This window comes from Nilaparvata lugens, chromosome 1 (assembly GCF_014356525.2).
Source record: "Nilaparvata lugens isolate BPH chromosome 1, ASM1435652v1, whole genome shotgun sequence".
In the NCBI taxonomy this organism is placed as follows: domain Eukaryota; kingdom Metazoa; phylum Arthropoda; class Insecta; order Hemiptera; family Delphacidae; genus Nilaparvata; species Nilaparvata lugens.
Window position 1 is genome coordinate 90,643,973 of NC_052504.1, and position 19,076 is coordinate 90,663,048.

General features: G+C 35.2%; 1 protein-coding gene across 2 annotated transcripts; it reads right to left on the reverse strand.

Annotated features, from left to right (window-relative positions):
- Positions 1 to 40: 40 nt before the first annotated feature.
- Positions 41 to 19,046, reverse strand: LOC111054767 (DNA polymerase delta subunit 3). Of its 2 annotated transcripts, none has more exons than XM_022341865.2 (9): positions 18,591 to 19,046; positions 15,011 to 15,066; positions 12,716 to 12,973; positions 9,482 to 9,638; positions 6,794 to 6,907; positions 4,454 to 4,681; positions 3,171 to 3,273; positions 1,962 to 2,126; positions 41 to 868 (listed from the first exon to the last, which is right to left on the reverse strand). In XM_022341865.2, exons 1-9 carry the CDS (start codon positions 18,651 to 18,653, stop codon positions 597 to 599), a joined length of 1,416 nt encoding a protein of 471 aa, XP_022197557.2. In that variant the 5' UTR covers positions 18,654 to 19,046; the 3' UTR covers positions 41 to 596. The 2 variants fall into 2 exon arrangements, with proteins under 2 accessions (XP_022197557.2, XP_039275528.1); XM_039419594.1 differs by having other exon boundaries at positions 4,454 to 4,702; positions 18,591 to 18,843.
- Between the last annotated feature and the right edge of the window lie 30 nt (positions 19,047 to 19,076).

Consider the following 19,076-nt stretch of genomic DNA (forward strand, 5'->3'; position numbering starts at 1 on the left):
AATCGAGCCTTTAAAGGAAGGCGGAAAAATATAAAATATATTCATTTTTCAATATTTTTTATTAAAAGTAGCCAACTCTGAAAGGAGTTATATGAATAACCAATAAAACTTGAATCACAATAATATTTCAACTTCCAGAAACGGTTTACATAGTTTTATACATGAAAGAAAATTACAAAGTTCACTGTCCAGTCAAAACAATGAAAAAAGTAAAATAGTCTTTGAAAAAAGTGTTTTAGCTCAATAAAATTTAATTAAATATTGATAAAAATTGCGAAATAAACTTGAACAATAAGAATACAAGCATAGATCAAATAATATTCACCTCTTGTTCACGAGAAATTATGACACGTAAATAATAGGTATTTTTCGATAGAAAAGGCATACAAAAACATAACATAATATACATATCAGATCAATATAAATCAAAAAGTGGATTGTACTGAAGATATATTCTCCAACAATGCTATAGTTATAATATATAATGATACAGTATTAATAGTGTCCATTGAAGGAAAATATGCTACATACAAATTATGTTTTAAATCTGATCAAAATTAATGGAATACCAGAAAATTACAAATAAATTTATACTCTTATTTCTTAGTGAAGAAACTAGTAATAGAAGCCTGCTTGTTTTTCTGAGGCGACATTTTTGATTTCGGAGAGATTTTACTTTTTGATGGTAGAGGTTTCGATTCTTTTTTGGACGCAGAGGGTTTTGGAGGATCTTTGGCTGGCGCTCTCTTTTCATCTACCTTGGCGGTCTCATCTCCCAGTTTTTGCGAATCTTTTTCCGATTTGTTTACTTTCTCTGTCTCAACTTCGTCATCACTGTCGCTCACCATCTTGTACTCCTTTTTGGTCACTAAAAATGAGAAAAGAAACAATATCATGTCATGTATCATCAAAAAATGATAAATTAAACCAACAAACCAACCAACGTACTGTCATTAGATTATAGACGATTGATTAGACTTGATTAGGCAGACAGATTAGATTAGACTGGCAGAAAACTGATCGTTCAGATTGATTTACGTTTGACTGTTGAAGATAGATTAGCAGATACCAAAAACTTGGTTAAATGGGACTCAAAGGTGCTTAATTGCAAGATGACTTAGATTACAGTAAATCTATACAGATTTAAAACTTCCTATGCCCAAACTCAAACTATGAAGTTTCAAATCTGTATAGATTTACTGTAATTTATGTCATCTTGAGATTCAACACCTTAGAGTCCTATTTTCCCCCTGTATAAATCAAACCCGTAAATAGAAAAAAATGTTTGCTTTTCTACTTTATCCAATATTCAGAGAAATCCTCTCTACATACACAAAAAATATAATTTCAGCTTATGTTTGAATTTCAGCTCAGGTTAGCTAAACTCAGAATTGTTCATTTTTGGTATATCTTGATTTCTCAGGGTGATCCATGCAATTGAATGCTTTCCAAAGGTATGTATAGACTTGTGTATTTCACTTTTTATCAGATGATGCTATTCTTTGTACAGAAACTGTAAGATACAGATATAATAATCATAGCATCAGCTAATGAAAAATGAAATGCGCGTGTTTGTGGGGCATAAGTCTGTAGGCAGCTTCAGCCAATGTACCTAGAATATATTGTATTCTAGGTTCTTTCCTTTAGCAGTGATAAAACTTTGAAAACACAAGAGACATTTCTATAAAATATTCCTTGAAGGATTACAATCCACACGTGTGGCGATAGAATGTGAAAGAAATCCAATAAATTCTCCTTCAGTTATCATTTATGCTAATCCAAACATTCTATGAAAGTTTTCATCGAATGGTATTTTATTTCTAGGAGACCTATTAAATCTGATAGACAATTAAATCTGTACGTTCAATGGTCCATTTGATTTAATAACTGTCCTAGAAACTGGGTCTTAATATCAAAGATTATTCAACGAAATAATCTGGACTGTACAGAGTGGAGCTTACCTAAGAAACCTTCATCATCCATGAATGTGCTCTCCACCAGCTTTTTCTTTTTGGCCTTTTTACCTGCGATGGGCTCAGCTTCAACTTCGTCGTCACTGATGGGAGGAGGCGGGGGTGTCGGCTCTCTCAGTGGTGAGTCATCCAATCTCTCCTCCTCCTCATTGTCTGTAGGAGGAACACAACGCCATGGTTCAGAATCTCTTATCAATCAATTTACTGGATAAACAATGTTGGGGTCTGCTGAACTTATAGTTTTTTATCAGGTGCAATCTTAAGACATTATTTTATTAGAGCTCAATAGAATAGAATACACTATTACAAGAATACAGTAAATTGAACTTGGTCACAAATTATTTTCAAGAAATGAACAGAAATAAAAAGAATTCGCTAAGGAAGCGGAGAAATGAAAAACGTTTTCACAACCATGAAAATAAAATGTTTTGATTTGAAATGAAGGAAAATAGAATTTAAATTGTTAACATAAGTAGATTGTAACTCGAACACACATTCAGAGAACTATTGGGACAAAGATATCAATTTTTTATATAAAATATATTTATTCATGGGGGAATAGTTTTTGCTTTGATTTATGGAAAATGGATAAAATTCAGGTTTAAACAACAGACATTCACCCTAAACTGATTTAAACCTCAATTTAAAATTAACAGTCTAGAGGTTATGTAGGGTCTATGATTGAATTTACACACAATTTCAAGTCAAAAAAGTATCAACTAAAATTTTGAATTTATCTGGTCATTTAACTTCCAAACACAAAACTAAACAAGTTTGTTGTTCAGAGATGGATAAATAAATATCAGAACTGAAAGTAAATCTCACTTTTTGGACCACCTTTTTAAAAAAATATATATAAAAATACAATTTACCTGGAAAAACTGATTTCGAACCCCTCTATCATAATGAGTCCCAATTATAATATTAGCATATTAAAACAAAACGGCTTTTTGAACCAAAAGTGAACAAGCTTTATCATTGTGCCAAATTTAAAAAATACACCACATAAATTTACTATATTGAAACAAAAACTATGCACTTCATAATCATAAAACTTGTTTATAAAATTCAAGTTTTAATTTTTAATCAAAATTAGGGAGAGAAACAGTTTTGGGTTTATCCTGTTGATTCTCTCCCAATCATTAATTTGATATTGTGATTGTGGAATGTAATAAATAAAACAATTTGAATACTCACCCTCATCATTTGATTCTGAGTCACTCACGGTCATAATCCTCTTTCTCTTCTTTTTCTGTTTGTCTTCCGATTTTTCCTTCCTCTTCCTCTTACTTTGTGTTGTCTGGAAATTCAAAATTAGTTTTCCCATTTTAGCAAATGCAATGAAAAATATTTTTAATAATATTTTCTACTTGTTGAGAAATATAAATTTCTACAGCTAACAGCATTTTAATTATTACAAATAAAATGTTCTACTTGTTTATAAAATTCAAGTTCTGCTGCTAACTAATTTCTACCATTAAAATATCATTATTTGGTATCAAGTTAGTGAAAAATATGATTTTATCAAGAGAAATTCCACGAAGGATAACTAATTTCAAACATTTCTGTTCAAGATAGATATAACATTTATTTATCACTAGCCGTCAGGCTCGCTTCGCTCGCCATATCCGTCTAGCCAGGGGGCTCCGCCCTCTGGACCCCCGACTGGATCGTCCAAGAATGAGTTCAGCAGGCTCGCTTCGCTCGCCTGCACTTTTCATTTGAGCATTTTTATCATATGTTAGAACAATCCAGTCGGGGGTCCAGACTAAACGTCTGGCTAAACGGATATGGCGAGCGAAGCGAGCCTGACGCCTAGTAATATAATATTCCCAGGATTGAAGTAGCAGTGCCCAATCAATTTTTCCGCGATAAATGCGTTTAAATCTTCAACTTGGTGCCAACCTAACAAAGTCAACTCAACTTAATGCCAACCTGACTAAATTATTAATTTAGTTGCCAGTTAACAACTGTTTCGAAGAGGTACTCTATCTAGATTATAGTTCTATAGTAACATATGATATGGAAATTTCAATTATAATTAAGAGATTGGGAGACGAACTTTAAACCCTTAAAAACAACCCTTAGAGTTAAAATATTGCCAAAAGGTTTCTTAGTGCGCCTCTAAAGGGCCAACTGAACATACCTACCAAATTTGAACGTTTTTGGTCCGGTAGATTTTTAGTTATGCGAGTGAGTGAGTGAGTGAGTGAGTCAGTCAGTCAGTCAGTCAGTCAGTCAGTGAGTGCCATTTCGCTTTTATATATATATATATATATATATATATATATATATATATATATATTATATATATATATATACATATATATATATAGATAGATAGATAGATAGATAGAAGAAGATAGATAAGAGTTACCAGGCAATCTTAAAACATAATAAATTCAGAGTTGACTAGGAGTGTAAGTGATAACACATAACAAACAAGCAATTACTGAAATATTCACAACAAAATCATTTACCTTTGTTTTATTTTTAGTGTCCTTTTTGGAATCGGCCTTTTTGCTTTCTTTTTCCTCGTCACTTGTCAAATCGACTTCCATTGTTTGTGACGACTCTTCTGATGGTTTATCTTTTTTCGGCGACAGATCTTGTTTGATTTTACTCGACTTCGCAACATCATTCTTTTTCTCACTATTCAAAAACATACTCAGTCCTCCTTTCGGCTTACTCTGTTGAGGTGCGGGTTTCTGAAATTGATGAGTCAGACACTGTTCATGAATTAAACTCTACTACTTGACTACTTGGTGATATTAAGTGCAAAATTTGACTATAATTTGGTATTTTAATCATTCTAAATTCAAAATTTCTAGCTAATATATATTCTTGGACAGAACTTTGAACTTTAAATTTCCTCAGTAAGAACATAACCTATTTTTTCGGACATTATTTATCAAAATTTGGGAACAGAATAGTTTTGGGCTATGCCTGTTGTTCTATCCCAATCATATTCATATGATTTGTAATTATATCAACGAATAAATAAATAAATAAATACTTGAGAATATGAACACTTGAAAAAATCAGCATCGAATGAATAAAAGCGTACAAGTAGGTTCTGAGTATGATCCTTGAGTCGAAAAATCATAAATTCATTTGTGAATACAATAGCATATCATTTAAATAAGATTTGGATAGAAAAACAGTAGAAATATAATGATTATTTGTATCGAATATGACTGAATATGCATCGAGAATTTTCTCAAGTACAATAAATTATACTTCTCAAAGAATCAGGTGGTTGGGTCATGTGGAAAGGATGACTGCGGGCAGAATACCAAAAATTGTGATACGGGAAAGGCTTCACTATAGGAGACACAGAGAGAGACCCAGGAAAAGATGGCTGGATGAGGTGCTGAGTGATGTTAGGAGTTTGGGTGTGAGAGGATGGAGAGGCATAGTATACGATAGAGATGCGTGGAGGTTGATAGTTGCGGAGGCCAAGGCGCCATACAAGAAGAACAATATTATACTTCTTATCAATTGATATGAATAATAGAGAATCCGGAAATCGAATCTATTAATACACGCATATCAGTTATATTCTAGAGCCTATAATTAACAGTAATTATACGTTATTAATAATTAAAGTAATTATAATTAAAAGTGAACACATTAATAGAAAATTGAATACCCAGTTAGTATTTTAATCTATAGTGAGGTCCACATTATAATGGCAGTGTACGATTGACAATACTGTTGCTGTCCTTTATCATACAACAAAACAGATAGCACTATTTCTCTCTCGCTTTGCAATGTTGTCTATTTGCCAGAATATTTTATATTTACTTTTGACAGTGACTGTACAAAAATGAACAAACCATATTCTCAGCTGCCATTTTTCTTTCTTCATTCTATTAAAATACTTGAGTACACAAATCGTATAATTGATTTAAAATGTATTTTTGAAGCAATGAAATAATTTTTAAACATCACCTTATGAGAAACACAAATTAAAATACCTGAAATGACATTTTAAAAGTTGATAACTAACCATCCTTGACTTCATCCATGCTTAAGTTAGCCTACCCGTATAGGTTAGACCTACTCGTACCGGTATAAATAATATTGAAAAGTTATTTCAGAATTAATCGATTGAAATTACTTATTTTTAGAAAGGATTTCTATTTTTATTATTATTTTTAAAGGAAATTGGAATAGAATACCTACCAAATAACTCTATTTCTGTTGTTTTGAAATTCAGATTGTTGTATCACAGCTTTTTAAATTAGCCGCCATTTCAGGTTTGTATAAAAATCTGATCTCAGTCATGAAAGCAAATTTTTGAATCAAATTATGAAAATTTTCTTGATCAATTTGACATTAAATTTATTATTTTATAAAGGAAATGATAATTATTATTAGATTAAATGTAATGAGATGAATTGAGTAACAGCTGTGTATACTGTACAGTCAGTGGCAAAATGGAGAGACTTGGCAACGTTTTTCTCCTATCTTTCTTCACTGCCATTATAACGTGGACCTCACTATAGCTTATTAAAAGATTCGATCCCTTGATGAATTACTTGGCAACGACACGTGCTTCTCTGAAGCAGGTCTTGAAATAGTTTATAACCAGACTACCCCCTCAGTCATTGGAGGCGAATTTACAACCAAAACTCAAAACTTTTAAAAAGGGTTTCAGTGATTGAGTGCTGTGCTACGGGTGTCAAATACCTTTGAGCTTCATGAATTCAAAAATGCATTCACCAAGAGAGAGTGTAGTTTGAAACGTTTAGCCATTCCTTGACCTATTATTCAAGGACATTATAAGCAAATAAAAATATTTGAGCTTATCTTACCTTGACTTCAGTTTTGACTTCTTTCTGAGCAGCAAACATGGCAGCCAAGCCACCTTTTTTACCGCTGACATTTTCCTTTTTAGTCTCCTTACTGGTGTTATTGCTTGGATGATTCTGGAATAGGAACATGCCCATGAAACCATTACTGAACATACGTACGATGAGACGTACCATATATTTATTTATTTATTCATTCATAAATGGAGACAACGGGGGTTACCCCAAATCTGTCTCCTTTACATATTTGTAAAGTATTTTACATATTACGTTGCCAGGTCTGGTAAGACCTATGGCAAACACTAGTTGATAAGAAACAAACAAAAGAATATTGCTTATTACATTGAAACTCAACAATTACAAGAAAAATTAAGTATAGATTTAAGCTACAAATAATTTAATTATAATTAACAGAGAAAGGAACTGATATGCAAAGCTTGATACATATTACATGGACAATTGAGAATAAATTATGCATAACGAAGAGAACAGATGAGTATAAAGAAGTGAAGAAGAAAGGAAAAAAAGAAAAAAAGGAAAAGACAGGAGGAAGAAGAATAGAATATTCATCAATAGAAAGATGATGAAGATTTGAATGAAAAGAGAATATGAAGACAATCAATCTGTCAAAAGGAATAAGTGACAGCAAGTGAAGTTGAGAAGAATAGTGCTAGAAATTGTTATCATTATCATGGATGAACAAATTATGAACTGAACGCAATTATGAGTGAACGCAAGGGGATGGAATAAAAAAGAAAGTAACAAACAGGATAATAATTCAGACCCTACCCTCGAGTAGATACATGAACAAATTTCTCTTGAAGCTTTCCAATGAATTGATTTGTAACAAATTATATGGTAAGGAATTCCAAGCACGACAGGCCGACACAAGAAAAGATGAATTGAAGATAGCCGTTCGATGGAGAGGTATTTGGAGGGTGAGCTCATGAGACCTAGTACCTCGATTAGGCTGGATGTCAGTAAGGAGCGTGAAGGAGTCCCGAAGATAGTCCGGTCCATCGCTTCTCACTATGAGCCTGTAGGTTAGAACGAGAAGAAAATACTTTCGCCGCTCCACCAACTTGAGCCACCTTAGCTCCTCGAAGAAAGGAGTGATGTGGTCATCACGCCTCACGTCAAAGATGAACCGGACGGCATAATTTAGTGACCTCTGCAACCTAGTATTCTGTTCCGCTGTGATATCGATGTAAGCCAAACAGCAATAATCCAGCAAGGGCTGGATCAATGACCTCACCAATAGAATTCTGATGCTCCTGGGCAGGAAGTTTTTGAGCCTTTTAAACTGATGCATTCCAGCGAATACACGGTTGCACAAATGAGTAGTCTGATCTCTCCAACTAAGAGTTTCATCAAGATAGATACCCAGGATTTTAAGCACTTAGAGTAAGCCACCTGCACATCACCAACCACAATTGCAGGAATCCTATCCAACTCGATCCGGTTGAGAAGTCTGGAGAAGCCAAAAATCGAAGTCTTGGTTTTCACGGGATTAATGACAAGCTCATGAGCTGTAGCCCATTGAAGGAGGGAAGACACATTCTGATTCATATGCTCTATGCAGTTGGCAATGTTCTCTACTGATGTATGGGAATAGATGATTAGGTCATCTGCAAAGAGGTGGAAAGAACAATCCTGAAAGACCAAAGGTGCATTATTTATGAATATTGAGAAAAGTAATGGGCCAAGCACGGATCCCTGCGGTACACCCCGCGAAACCGGAGACCAAGCTGACATATTGCCCGAGTCATCACTAACAGCCTGAAAGCGACCTGAAAGGTATGATGAGAACCAGGCAACTACTGACGCAGACAAGTGGCATTGATGCTTCAACTTCCGAAGAAGTAAGAGATGTGACACATTATCAAATGCTTTTCGAAAATCAAACTGCACAAGGACTGTTACCTGTCGCTTGTCCATAGCTAACCGCAAGTCATCAGTGATGCCCGGTTGCACAAAATCCTCTCAAATTTCAATCATGATTAAATACCACGAGAACCAATCAGAGAAGACCTTTTTGAAAAGAAAGCTTCTCTAAGTGTCATATGCTAAAACTACGTTTAATGCTAAACCACGTTTACTTGTAGATAAGGTTGCATCTATCATAATCTGTTTCATACGGGGTTTAAACGAGCAGCTGACATTTCTCCGTTTAAACCGAGTATCTGCATACGGGTCTAATATTGATTCTCGTAGCTATTAATCACGGTTAAAATTGATCAGGTTTTTGTACCTGGCCTTAGTAGTATATACATTTTTTGGACTGGAAATGTGACAATTTAATCTCTACTTGAACCTCTTTTCAACTTTATTCCGGACTGTTGTTATTATTATGAATATGAGAAAAGAGGTGAATGATTCATCTGTACTTTCTTTCTCATAATTTCAATTATAGGACCTTATATGAATGAATGAATAAATAAATGAGATTTACAAAGTATAATAATTATCATAAAACAATATAAGATGAAATATTTTTGTATCTGTAGAGAGAGAGAGAGAGAAAGAGAGAGAGAGAGAGAGTGAGTGAGTAGTGAGAAGGTACTGTGAAAGATGATAGAGAAGATTCACAGAAGGAATCAACTGGGAGAATGAAGAGAGAGAGAGAGAGAGAGAGAGTAAGGAGAATGGAAGAGAGAAAATTATTGTAAGTTGTGATATTCATTCACTTACCTCTTTTTCAGTTTTTATTTGCTTCTTATCATCTGAAGCAGCAGGTTTACTTATGGACGGTACAGCTTCTTTGCTCGCTAATAGGGCTTTCATTTTCAGTTTCTGTAAATCTGTGTTATCTCTAACAACACTCTCCGAGTATTCTATAGATGTTAACCTGAAAATTACAATATCATAATTCTCCGTATAAAAAATCAATGATTACAAAGTTGATTTATTTACAAAGCAAATGACACTAATGTATTAACATTGAAAGACAAAATAATAAGGTAGTCCTTGTGCTATTTTTCTTCCAAATTTATAGGTGACAAAGTCCAAGATAAGGTTAGAATATTTTACAATTTTTATAAAATGTTAGTCCAAAAAAACTATAAATTTTGAATTAAGATATCTTGAATTAAAAAATTTCACTTTTTGTGTAGTTGAGAAGTTGATATTGTGGTAATTATTCATATTGAATGAAAAAGACTAAGAAATTGTCAAAAAACCACAGATTTATTGATACTTAGAAAGACCGGTTTCGGTCTCGGTCAAACTGTATATCACGAGATGAATCAGGAAAAGAATAAAAACTTCTAACATTTTGTATGCTGACAAAAAACACAAATATATTCCCATAAAATATATAAATATAAAAATCTCTTCGGTCTGTTTATCAGAGATTGACAATGGTGTAATAACCGAAACCGGTCTTTCTATCAATAAATCTGTGGTTTTTTGACAATTTCTTAGTCTTTTTCATTCAATATGAATAATTACCACAATATCAACTTCTCAACTACACAAAAAGTGAAATTTATTAATTCAAAATTTATAGTTTTAATGTTTTCAGAGTACATAAACTGTTTATCAGAGATTGACAATGGTGTAATAACCGAAACCGGTCTTTCTAAGTATCAATAAATCTGTGGTTTTTTGACAATTTCTTAGTCTTTTTCATTAAATTAATTAATTGATTAGAAATATTCCACTCAATTACCACTTGTAACGAATAATATTGAGTTATTAATTGCAAATGAATCAAACATATTAAATGTACAGTATTTCTATTTATTTTTCGTTGAGGATATTCCTCTAAAGTGCTCTGTAAACAGATAACTTATAGTACAGAGTTCTGATGGAAGATAAATGCGCCTTCAGTTTCAAGTGGGAAAATCATAGTTAAAAAAATTTGATGCTTAGTCTGTGCAACTAATCTCAAGGACCCATCCTTTCAACGGGAAAACGAACAGCACGGCACTAATCTAATCCGTGCAATCTGATAAGGTTCTGACTGATGGGACAAGCATTCCACACAGCTACTATCCCAACGTATAATACGAGAGATATCGCTTATCTCATAGGTGCGGTTAAAAGTTAGCTAATAAATTATAGCTATTCTCATTTGATAGCTATTAATTCACTTGTTATGAAAGATTCATGTGTCTGCTGCCCCCGTTGAAAGGGTGACCACTTGAAGAGCCGACTCCTCTAAAAATATGTTTTAAAAATCGCTTTCCGGTGGTTCGGAACACACCTCAAGCTGTAGTTCGACTCATATCTCATCATAATCAATCTCATTACCCACGCACAAGCCAAAAGCTCATGTGGGCTTCACTCTCTATAAAAAATAATCTGGGACGATGATCTCTGTTCAACAGTGACTGAATGTGAGGGCTGGAATATAATGGAAAATTATGACAGTTTGTGAATATGATATCAAGAATAATAATAATCATTATGAATATAAAAATGATTGACCGAGCGAAGTGAGGTCTAAGATTCAAGTCGACGGTTTGGCATTTCTCTTAATGTTTAAATGTTTGAATGTTTAAGGGCCGTTTGCACAGTCAAGGCTTAAACTCGATTTAATCAGCTGGTGGCTTAAACTCAAAATGAAACACATTAAAACAAACCAGACTTGATACGGATTTAATCCAGTTTAAAATAAAATTTAGTTTAAACTGTCACTGTGCAAACGGCCCTTAATGTTTAAATGTTTGAATGTTTAAATGTTTATATGTTGCTTATTTACGGCGAAACGCGGTAATAGATTTTCATGAAATTTGACAGGTATGTTCCATTTTTAATTGCGCGTCGACGCATGTACAAGGTTTTTGGGAATTTTGCATTTCAAGGATAATATAAAAGGAAAAAGGAGCCTCCTTCATACGCCAATATTGGAGTAAAAATCAGACTATGGAATTATTCATCATAGATCAGCTGGCAAGTGATTACACAGATGTTTGGAGAAGCCAGTCTATTGCAGTATTTCCATAAGGTCTATAGTTTCAATCAGGTACTTGTGGATGAGAATTCTGCGTGAGGTCTACTGTTCACAGAACTACTAGTAATTATGATGAATCGCACGCAGTCTTCAACTAAGGTCGTCGTAGATTTATGAATATGCTGAATCATCATGAATATAAATATGATACTTATGATGAATGGTGGTATTCAACTAAAGCTGGATTTGCACTGAACAGTGAAAATATAATTTCCATAAGTTTTAATGGCATTATTCAAACTCACTTGGCCGGGCTGAGTGAAAATAGTCTACTAAAAAAGTTTAGAGTCTACTGAGTGAAATTACTCTAAAACTAGAGTAACTAGAGTAATTACAGCAATTACACGTAAAAATCGAAATAGCAATTACACTATAAAACTTATAGCAATTAACATAACGTGAACTAACAGACAGCGTCATTGTTTAGGACCACTAGCGCCATCTATTGGTCAAAAAACTACTAACACTAACCTATGTAACAGCGCCAGATTTAAATTATTATGTCAAACGGTTATTCTGTAATAAATTTTTAAAATCAGGGCAAGACTTTATGCTCACCCTGTATAACTCGTGGGAATTCAGGGCTACTTTCTTGTATTTATAAAATAGAATTATAGTACCCTTTAAAATTAATAAAATATTAAAAACAAGAATACAAATTGAATACAATTGGTTATTTTTAAAACCTGACGATGGTGTGATCACCGAAACTAGTAGTTACGTTACAATTTGTATTCTTGTTTTTTAATATTTTATTAATTTTAAATGGTACTAAAATTCTATTTTATAATAATATAAACTCGTGGGAAATACATCTTCACTGTTTACTATCATTGTTGTGTGAGAATCCACTTTAGAAGTTCTCCAGGAACAACCATAGACATCTCATACAAAGGCCATTTTCATGTTTTAGCAATCACAAAAATGTAATCTAAGAATGAGAGACAGAACAATCATGATTAGCATACCTTTTGAAATCCTCAATGCATTCTTCTATTCTCTTGACTGGACTGTTGAGGATCACATTCAAATCAGCATCGGTATCTCGCTTTTGAACGCTGTACACATGCTGAGATGTCACATTTTTGAATAACGCCTTTGTTTTCGAAAGATCTTTTTTACGGCAAATCATAACATGACAGCTCCCATCCTCCATTTCTCCAGCTATGAGATAGCATATACCCAGATTTTCTTTGTCGTGAGTGTTTGCATAGCTGTACAATAGCCTAAAACCAAAATAAAATACATAATTTGAATCTATTAATTATTGACTTACAATAATTTAGATCTGAGTGAAGAAAGCAATACCTCCATTAAGGGCTAACAAATAATGGTGCAACACAAGGAATAGAAATAACATTGCCACATCACTTATGGATTGCTCCTGTGGGGTCATTCGGCAGGGGCTGCTGATGTCCTGAGGCTTCAAAAGAGAGCTTTAAGAATTATAACAGGCAGCGACCATCTTGCCCACTGTAAGCCCATCTTTTCTCGCCTTGGTGTACTGACTGTCTTCAACCATTACATCCTCCTGTGCTTGGTGTATGTCAAGAAGATACAGCATACTCTAGCTGCCCGTAGTGACATCCACCACCACAACACCAGGCGCAGTGAGCTGTTGGATATCCCCAGGAGACGCCTCCACCGATCACAGGACAGTTACAGGATTTCAGCCCTGAAATTCTACAACAAGCTGCCTAATAGTGTGAAGCAATTGGATGAGGCCGCCTTCAGGAGAACCGTCCGGAAGCTACTGTGTGCAAAGGCATACAACACCAGGCGCAGTGAGCTGTTGGATATCCCCAGGAGACGCCTCCACCGATCACAGGACAGTTACAGGATTTCAGCCCTGAAATTCTACAACAAGCTGCCTAATAGTGTGAAGCAATTGGATGAGGCCGCCTTCAGGAGAACCGTCCGGACTTATACTACAGTGTAAACGAATTTATGGGTGATAATTTGAATTTTTATTGAGAGCGTGAGCACTGGATCACTGCCATCTGAACTGTTCAGTTTTTTTCATGTGTTTTGTACGTGTTTTGATTTTTTGACGCCATCGATCCCACAATTGTGAGTAATGGATGAAGCTGAAGGTATTAAAGGTAGCCCGAAGCAATGCCTCATTACATTATAGGATTACTTAGCTTATCCTACAGTCTACTTCTTCAATCTGCTGTTCATGTATGAATGTTTCTCAAACATTCAAAGCTATTGAGAACAAAATAATGAGAACAATACAGTCGTGAGGCTACAAATAATGATGAGAAATACACAGTCGTGAGGCCCATTGACAACTCAACTCATGCTTGTTGGGACCTTCCCGTAAGGGATTCCCACCAACAAAAAGTCATATGAATTTACCTTTTTTACTCTTTTCCAAAGTGCTCTAGCTACCTTACTACACAAAAACTGAGTTTTGCAGGAGCATACTCCAGTTACTAGCAGGACTAACTATGGTCTACAATATTGTCGTGAACCCCCACTGAAGGAAAGATATTTTGACAATCCCCCGGATCAATTTACCAGTGATCTGTGTTAAAAGTCCACTGACAATCCACTGTCAGATACAATAAATTTATGAAGGTGATAAAATGTGGATGAATCATCAATGCTGACCAAATGAATCACTTATATATGTTTTTTTCTATAGTATGTTCATCGAGAGATGAGATATCAATAAAACGACATTCGGGCTTTTGTACGTATAAAAGTGATCACCTTTACTCTAGCTTGCTGTTAATTGAACTTGTTTAAAATGCTTCTTTACAATGAATACTGTTACTCTACCAATGAATACTTGATGATTCAAGTGAATACAGCTGTGGTTTTTTGTAAAATGTGAAGTTTTTAGCTCAAAAATTTCTAGTTTCATTCAAAATTTAGACTTTTTGAATGAGTTACTGTTCTAGATTTTTTTGATTCTAGAATCTAATAGTATCTATTTGATTCAAAATTTGCTCGTTTATCTGAGTATTGAAGAGCGTAAATTGTATTTTGAAAAGTGAAAGTGACATAACATTTTGATTTGAACAGTATAGTATAAATTGGAAATGGGACAGTTTTGGGCTTGAGCCTGTTGTGCCTTTCCTCATGTTAAGTATTTGTACACAATGTGATAAATGAATACTGTGTGTGGATCGGTTTTGCTGATCTAAGCATCTAAGATTCATTGTCACAAGTATTTATGTTGGTTTGAATCATCTTTCGGCTTCCTGAACAGTCTATAGTTTGAGAATAGTTTTAAATATAGTAATAAAACTTACTTTTTCGATGTGTTGACATGAATTTTCAATTTGATGCTTAGCCATTTGTATGTAACCTGAAAAAGAGAAACATAGATTTGTAAATTGGAATATGACAAGCGAACTCAACTTAACAGCACTTTCCTGAATGACTGCATTACAGGCTTATTAGAAATCCCAAAATTATTCGGTCCAAGTCATGATAACCTTAGCGTATAAGGTATTTAAAGTTGTTGAGAAATTCAAACCATTTTCTCAGCTCCAGGGCGCTAAATGTTATAGTGCTCTTGAAATGTATGATTTATCTTAAACTTATATTCATTTTCGGCTTAAATTTCTTATATAGTCCCAATTTATATTCAAGTTTGAACTGAGTTTTCCAGCCGTTTTATTACGTTTCCATGAGTTAAAACGTAATCTGAACCTACTAATAATGCGTTTAAAACAATTTCAAGACTCTAATCTAGGATTTTAGCAAGTTACATGCTCTTGCTTGATCACCAGATTCTCTTCAAGAAGCTCAAGCATTATGGTGTAGTTGGATCACCTCTCAGGCTGATCTGGGGGGCCGCGGACCTAGGTAGCACTGGCCAATGGCATGTGGAGTGCATCAGGGCTCTGTCCTGGGGCCACTTCTCTTTTTGATTTCAGTGAACGATGTAGCTCGCATGGATGGCAGAAGTGTTGTTTGCTATACAGACGACACCACTTTTTACGATCAGGGCCATGGAGTTGATGTACTGAGGGCCGAGATGTTGGAGACCAGGTTGTTTGCTACAGACTGGTTTTCTGCAAACCTCTTTCTACTCAACGATGATAAAACGCAGTCAATCATATTCAGCCTCAGAAATGGGGATGAGTATGATTTTTCCCCGGTGAAACTGCTTGGGTTTGTTCTGGATAGGAATCTCTCCTGGGCTGACCACATTGAGGCTGTCTGTTGCAGGCTGAGCAGAATAGTTTTTCTGCTCAAGAAATAGAAATCCTGTGTTCCTGCTTCCTATCTTAAGATCTGCTATTTCTGTTTTTTCCAGAACATAGTCCTGTATGGCCTCACGCTTTGGGGTGGAGCCACAGATGTTTCACGAGTGTTGCTCATTCAGAAGAGGGCTTTGAGGATCCTTTGTGGTGCTGAGCGTCTTGCCCACTGTCGTCCCCTCTTTGTGAGAGAGAAAATCCTCACAGTCTTATCCCCTATGTATTTCAGACTCTCTGCAGAACACATGCAAATGTGGGGGAGCTTGTAACAAGGCAGAATTTTCACCCACATGAGACTAGAGGGAGACAGAGGCTGGACGAGCCCTACCAAAGACTGAGCAGGACTCGATCGAGCTATGCCCATCTATCTGTCAGGCTCTTCAACAGGCTGCCGGTGATGGCTAGTAATCTGCCTGCGGCAAATTTCGGAGGGTCCTGAGAGACTTATTGTTGGATAATCCTTTGTACTCACTCCGTGAGTTTTTCATGTTGGACAGCAGCTTGGTAAGTGCCTATTTTTGATTAATTTCTTTCCTTTTGCTTGCTTTTATTTGTTTTTCTTTTGGACTAGTAGGTCGACTGGCCTACTTGTTTCTTTTTGTATTCTCTTGACGTGTCCCTGGGGGTTTTTATGCCCACCTTATGGACTTAACATAAAATAACTAAATAACTAAATGCTTTCACAGATGTTTTGGTCCCTCTGCTTCTTCTGATTTCAGTAAATTATGTTGCATTTGTGGATTGCAGAACGACTGTCTGCTATGCTGATGACACAACCTTCTTTGACGTGGGCTGCAGTACTGAGGAGTTGAGGGCAGCTTGCTTGAAACAAGGGTGTTTGCAACAAACTGGTTCCATGCAAACCTCTTCCTCCTCAATGATGAGAAAACACAATCAGCTTGCTTTAGAAACGGAGAGGAATACGAGTCTGTTCCTGTGAAACTGCTTGGATTGATACTAGACAGGAAGCTCCTCAATGATGAGAAAACACAAACAATCGTGTTCAGCTTTAGAAACAGAGAGGAATACTAGTCTGCTCCGGAGGAGCTGTTTGACTTGATCCTAGACAGGAAGCTGTCGTTGGGCAGTCAAATAGAGGCTGTTTGTTGTAGGCTGAGCAAGTTTGTCTTCCTGTTGAGAGGGCTGAGAGGTAGGCTAGTGTTCCTATGCAATAACTCAAGGTATGCTAATTCTCTTTCTTTTAGAGGATCGTCTTGTACGGCCTGGTTCTCTGGTGTGGACCTGCGTATGTTGGACGTGTGCTGCGCATGCAAAAGAAAGCCTTGCGTGTCATCTGTGGGGCTGATAGACTGGCTCATTGTCGTCCTCTCCTTGTTAGAGAGGATACTTACAGTATTTGCTCTCTTTGTTAGAGAGAGGATACTTACAGTATTTGCTCTCTTTGTTAGAGAGAGGATACTTACAGTATTTGCTCTCTTTGTTAGAGAGAGGATACTTACAGTATTTGCTCTCTTTGTTAGAGAGAGGATACTTACAGTATTTGCTCTCTATATTTTTTATTCTCATTGCAGGACTCATGCACCCTACCAAAGACTGAGCAGAACACGATCGAGCTATGGCCATCTATCTGTCAGGCTCTTCAACAAGCTGCCGGTGATGGCTAGGAATCTGCCTGCCGGCAAATTTCGGAGGGTCGTGAGAGACTCATTGTTGGATAATCCTTTGTACTCACTCCGTGAGTTTTTAATGTTGGACAGCAGCTTGGTAAGTGCCTATTTTTGATTAATTTCTATCCTCTTGCTTGCTTTTATTTGTTTTTCTTTTGGACTAGTAGGTCGACTGGCCTACTTGTTTCTGTTTGTTTTCTCATGACGTGTCCCTGGGGGTTTTTATGCCCACCTTATGGACTTGACATAAAATAACTAAATGCAACTGTATTCAAGCTTGCCATCAACCAGAAGTTTCATGCATATGATGCAAGAGGAAGCCATAGATTGGATGTACCTCTTCAGAGGCTGAGCAGGACAAGAATTGGCCTTGCCCACCTATAAATAAAACTCTTTAACCAGCTGCCATTAGCAGCAAGAGACCTGTCAACCAGGCGTTTTCAGGTCATAATGAGAAGATTGCTGGCATAGGACCCATTGTATTCCATTAGTGAATTCTTTATGTTGAAAAACACTCTGGTGAGATAATTATTTTGACTTATTTCGTTGTGACTTGCTATTAATAGCTTTCTTTTTTATTTCAGTTATTTTTGTAGCTTTTTGAGATCATAATTAAGTTATGGACATAAAATACTAAATAATTCCTTTATTGGATAGCCAAAATGCAAAGAATAGTAACCCTTGTACATTATCTATCAGTTTACAGTGGTTCCAATTTTATATTTAAATGTGTATGCCTATTGCGTAGGCCTACATTCAATTGCGTAGTATATTGCAACATGTTCAATATAAGTCTAAAGTATAGAGAATATAATATACAATAAGCTATGCCTAGTGACATACAACTAGGCCTAACTTGGATAGAAATGATTTTGGCTATTAGCAGAGATTTTCTGCAAATTAATTCATCAAATAAATTTAGAAAGTGAATAATTCTATTAAATTTGAATTGAAATGAGAATTAGATTGAAGATTTTAATGTAAAATATACTTACGATTTTATCCTCCTCAACAATGTATCTATCCAAACAATCCATCCATTCCTGTACGTCAGACATTTTGAATAGGCATAAAGATTCTTGTAGTTACAGCGTGTAAGGGTGAGATCAAGTAGTTGAACAGAATAATTTAAACGAATTTGATTTCAATAAACAATTACAACAAATATTAGAATTATTATTCACTCTTGATGCAACTTCACACATCACAAAATCACATAACCTAAAAAGAAATGCTAAAATGTCGCACTTCCCGGGTTGAAGAATGAATGAGGTTGAGAGCATAGAGTGCCCTAAAACCCATGTTTATGATGTATAAAATATAATTTCTAATGCAGAAATTTAAATCTTAATAAGAAGATCAATACAAACGAACAAAATTATCATATTTGGATCTTGAGGGATGAAATTTCAGTAATTTCATGGAATATTTTACAATCTTTAATTTCAACATCACCACTCTCTAATATTCTCTGCTCTAAA